The 4,636-nt window shown below is 39.9% G+C and overlaps 1 protein-coding gene across 1 annotated transcript; it reads right to left on the bottom strand.

Moving 5' to 3' along the window:
- Window positions 1-11: 11 nt before the first annotated feature.
- Window positions 12-4,173, bottom strand: LOC142483601 (uncharacterized). Its single transcript, XM_075583612.1, has one exon. The coding sequence runs from the start codon at window positions 4,152-4,154 to the stop codon at window positions 267-269; it is 3,888 nt and encodes a 1,295-aa protein (XP_075439727.1). The 5' UTR covers window positions 4,155-4,173; the 3' UTR covers window positions 12-266.
- Window positions 4,174-4,636: the final 463 nt, after the last annotated feature.

The following is a 4,636-nucleotide window of genomic DNA, read 5'->3' as shown; positions in this document are numbered from 1 at the left end:
TAGAAAGCACATGTATATGAGGGAAATTTTGTTAAGTGTATGTTAATTGTTAAGGTTGTTAGTTATGAAAATGTAATTGTTGTAAAGGCTTGTTGAAATATGTTTATGTCCATTGTTGAGAGTAGTGTATTTGATGTAATCGTGAAGTGTGTGTTGGTGAAATTGTTTGTAATAAAAGATGAGTGCAGTGAATTGAGTGAGTGATTGTTTTGTTGATGTTGGTATGATAATATGTAGAGATGATGGAAATGTACCAAAGTGTATGTTCATTGTAATGCTTGTTTGTAAACTACATTTTTGGTAGTTCCACTTGGAGCAAAGACGTACAATTGTTGTGGGGATCCGACTCTAGAGCACGCAACATATAACTGGCCGTGGGAGAAACATGGTGATTCTAAGTTGATACCAGTGCACTTTATAGATTGTCCTTGTGCTTTGTTAATGGTGATAGCAAAAGCTAGTTTGATGGGGAACTGTAGCCGTTTGAAAGTAAAAGGCATGTCTGTAGGAATGAGTGGAATGCGGGGGATGAAGACATCTTGGCCTTTGGCGTTGCCAGTTAAGATAGTAGCTTCAATTAGGTTGGGCATCAATGTTTTGATGCACAATCTGGTTCCATTACAAAGGTTAGGTGTGTGGAGGTTGCGAAGTAGCATGATGGGTGATCCAACTTTCAGACGAAGGTGATGTGGTGGCATTCCAGATGGTTCCAGGGAGTGTAGGAATTCAGTTGGATAGTTCACGGCTTCATCGTTATCCACAACTGTATCTATTGAGTTGTATTGAGTAATTGTGTTTGGAAGAATGTCTTGAATTGCATTATTTAGGTCATTGACAGAAGTATTTTTGGCAGCAAGGATGGCTCTTTCACAGAGCCACTGGTGGTTTGTGTAATTGCGTAATAGATTTGGATAGACGTTATGTATGAGATCTTGAAGTGATGTCATCATGTTACAAAAATGTGTGGGAAAAGCAATTTCACCTGATGTTAAGTCAGTAGGTAAAGTACCTTCACCAATTTGAAGAAGGGTGTCTGCAAAAGCTTGGTCATTTGAGTGGCCCAGAAGTTGTACTCGCATATTGGTTGTTAATGGGAAATGTTTAACATGTCGCCATAAAATAGAGGACTTGAGGCATGCATGAAGTTCGTCTGCTGGTGTGGATCGTGGGATGACTGGAAGTGTTTGTCTGAAATCACCAGCTAAAAGAATGACAGCGCCACCCATAATTTGTTTATTGTTGCGCAAGTCTTGCAAGGTTCTATTAAGGGCTTCAAGTGCTTTTTTATGTGCCATGGTACATTCATCCCAAACAATAAGTTTGCAAATTTGAAGAACACGTGCTTGTCCAGATGTTTTGGTGATATTACAGGTTGGATTTTCTTCATGAGCAATGTTTAGCGGTAATTTAAGAGCTGAGTGCACAGTTCTTCCTCCATCCATAAGAGTGGCTGCAATGCCAGATGATGCTAGTGCAAGTGCAACATCATTGTGCATTCTGATTTCGGCTAGGAGTAAATTAATGAGAAATGTTTTTCCGGTTCCACCTGGAGCATCAAGAAACAGTATTGCACCTTGTCCATTGTTGATGTGCTCCATGATGTTCTCATAGGTGTAAAGTTGTTCAGCAATTAACATAGGTTTTCTTGTTGCAACATATTCTTTGAGCAGCGAAATATTGTATTGTTTCTCTCGCATAAGGTCCGTATTGAGTACATCGTTATGCTGACGTTGTGGAGCTTGCAGACCTAATTGAAGGAGTGTTTTGTTATTTATAGAGAGACATGTATCTTCTAACAATATGAGTACCTCGTTGAAAATCTCAGGTGAAAAGTGAACATTGAGTGATGGATTGTCTCTCTGTGCTTTGGCAAGTATATCTTCACTCATGCTTTCTCGATATGTGTCCCATAGAGTGTTGGGGTTTGATGGATTGCAGGTGGTAAGGATAATGGCAAAAAGGTTGCGAATTTTTACTGGTAATGAGTGTAATGCAGCTTCGGCTAATGTAGTATTCCAGTGTTGATCATCCTCTAGTAATCCAAGTTTTTGGCAAGCTTCTCGATAAGTCTCACAAAGTTGACCGTTGACATTTTTAAGAGCGTCAAATGAAGTTGGGCCTGGAATGGTATGAAGTAGCATTCGTAGAAAGAAGCATTCAGCGTTGTTTGGGTGAACTGTGTACACACGGCCCAAGGCATCACTTGCAAGGGCATCAGTTCCGGGAACAGCTATACCCTGCTTTCTTTTCTTGAACATTTTTGTTGATGTATTCCAAGTATAATATCGTGGAGTTTCCGGATAAAGCAATGTCCTTGCAAAAGAGTCGTGTTGACATAATTGAAAGAAGGCAGTTAAAGTTGTGTTTGGTGGTTGAGCAGCAACTGCCTCTGCATTGTGAGGTGTGAAGTATACTCTCTGTCCATTTTCTAAATGAACAGTGAGGTGAACAACGGTTGGGTGTCGTTCGTGAATGGGAAAAGCTAAAATCCTCCAAACGGCTTCATTACTACTGATATATCTTCCCAGCTGGTAGAGCGTAACTTCGTCCCTGATGTGTTCATTTGTTATTCCAAAAATGGCCATGTCGCTTCCCTTGTTGACATACTTGCAAATGTATTTAATAGATTTAACGGAATTGCAGTATTCAACATTAATGTGTGCGTTATACATTTTAGTTAGAAGTGGACAATATGGAACAACCCATTTGTTGTCAACTTGGATGTTTTTGTTGCCTCGAATAGTCATTGTTGCTGTGTATCCACCGTCTGTGGGAGCGCGTCTTCGATATTGAGGATATCCATCATCTCCACTTTGTGTGTCTGCAATGAATGGTTTAGGAAATTTTTTTGTGCATTTACCGTCTTTCATACATGGTGCCTGAATATTAATGTTTCCACATGGGCCATGAATCATATTCTTTGTGACTATTGCAAATAGTATTGGGTCTTCTTCTGGATGTGGCAACTCTGCAGAGATAACTTTATCGATGTCTATGGCATGTATTTTTTCTTTGAGCCATATAAGAATATGAGCATGTGGAAGACCTCTTTTCTGCCACTCAATTGAGTACATCCAGCATCGTGTTTGTCCAAAGATATAAGTCTTAGTGATGATGTGAATTAATGTGATTAGTTTTTGTCTAAATACTCTGGCAATTAAGTCGTGTCGATCGCTGTGTGCCTGTCCATGCGCAAGTTCAATTGTTATTTCTGGCCAAGCTGGATTACATGTAAATGTAATAAAAAAATCTGGTCGTCCATACGCTCGAACATATGCCATAGCGTCTTGAGCATATTCGTGCATGTGTCGAGGACTTCCTGTGAATGTTGCTGGTAGAATTAACATTTTGCCTATGTTGTCAACGTGACCATCATTGCCAACAGCATCCTTTAGATGTATGTATTGATCAACGCGAAGTTGTTTTTGATGTAAACGTATGTATAGAAGACGCTCACTTTCAATTTTAGCATACATGTCAACAATAAACTGATGAAATAGTTGGCGACAATGTAAAATGTGGTTTTGCGATGCATCTCGTATCATTAATCTGTATGCGTAGAAGTCCATAGCGGAGACAGTTTTTTTAGTGTTTGCTTGGGAAGCTGGGTCTACTTGCATGATGTTGAAGTGATAGCCATCGTCCCCGTTCCAAAGTATGAGAGGGTATTGAAGAGCATCATATGAGCGATGTGTTTCACAAATGCGTGTGAGTGAATGAGCACGTCGCTGAAGAATGATGTCACGTGTATTAAATTGTTCCCCTGCTATAACAATAGCGACTTCGTTGATTTGTGGAGCATTAAAGCGACGTTCATGTTGGCCCACTGGTGTTTTGTCAGCTCTGATAATGACTTTATAGTCATCAGTTGGCATGAGTTCAAGTGATGTTTTGAATGTGTTAATGAGATGGTTGTGTTCATGTAACATCCTTTGTAAGGAGATGACAATATCACGTCTTGTATTGGGTATCCAATGGCATCTTTGATCAGCTTGTTGTTGTTCATCACCCATGAAGTAAATTTGCAAGAATTGTGGATCTTGTTCTGGTAATGGGAGCAGAGAGCCAGCCCTGTGGTAAACTTGACCTTGTACTTTGAAAGTACTTTTAAATCCTATTTGTTCCACTATAGATGTAGCACCAAAGGATGTCATTTGGAAACAGGAGTTGTATTTGCGTATGTTTTGTAGAAATTTTTTAGATTCTGAAGTTGTGGCTGACATGTATGAAATAAGTGGATCTGGTGGTGAGTGTAGAGGTGCTAGGTGAACTTTGCCATTGCTGCAGCACATTCCAGCTGATTCCTTGTGGAATTTCTTTGCTTGACAGTAGCGGCATATAGTGTCCATGTGTCCAATGTTGACGTTTGGATGTTGGTGGTATAGTATGTGTGGATTATATAGAAAAGCAGCGCGTAGCAAAGTGTAATGTGTTGAATGCGTTAATGTAGTATGTGTGTGTTGTTGTTGTTCTTGTACTGTCTGTGTTGTTGTGTTTAGTTGTGCTCTTGATGTGCGCCGTATTGTTCTGTCTTTAGCAAGGCGTGTTTCATGTTGTTGTTGAGTCTCTGTGGCTCTTGATGTTGTAGCTCGTAGTGTATAATTAGCCAGCCGTATTTTCTGTTCTTCTGGTGTCT

The sequence above is a fragment of the Ascaphus truei genome, unplaced genomic scaffold (genome assembly GCF_040206685.1).
Source record: "Ascaphus truei isolate aAscTru1 unplaced genomic scaffold, aAscTru1.hap1 HAP1_SCAFFOLD_3413, whole genome shotgun sequence".
NCBI lineage: Eukaryota > Metazoa > Chordata > Amphibia > Anura > Ascaphidae > Ascaphus > Ascaphus truei.
Note: the sequence above shows the minus strand (reverse complement) of the source record. Positions and strands in the feature narration are given on the sequence as shown.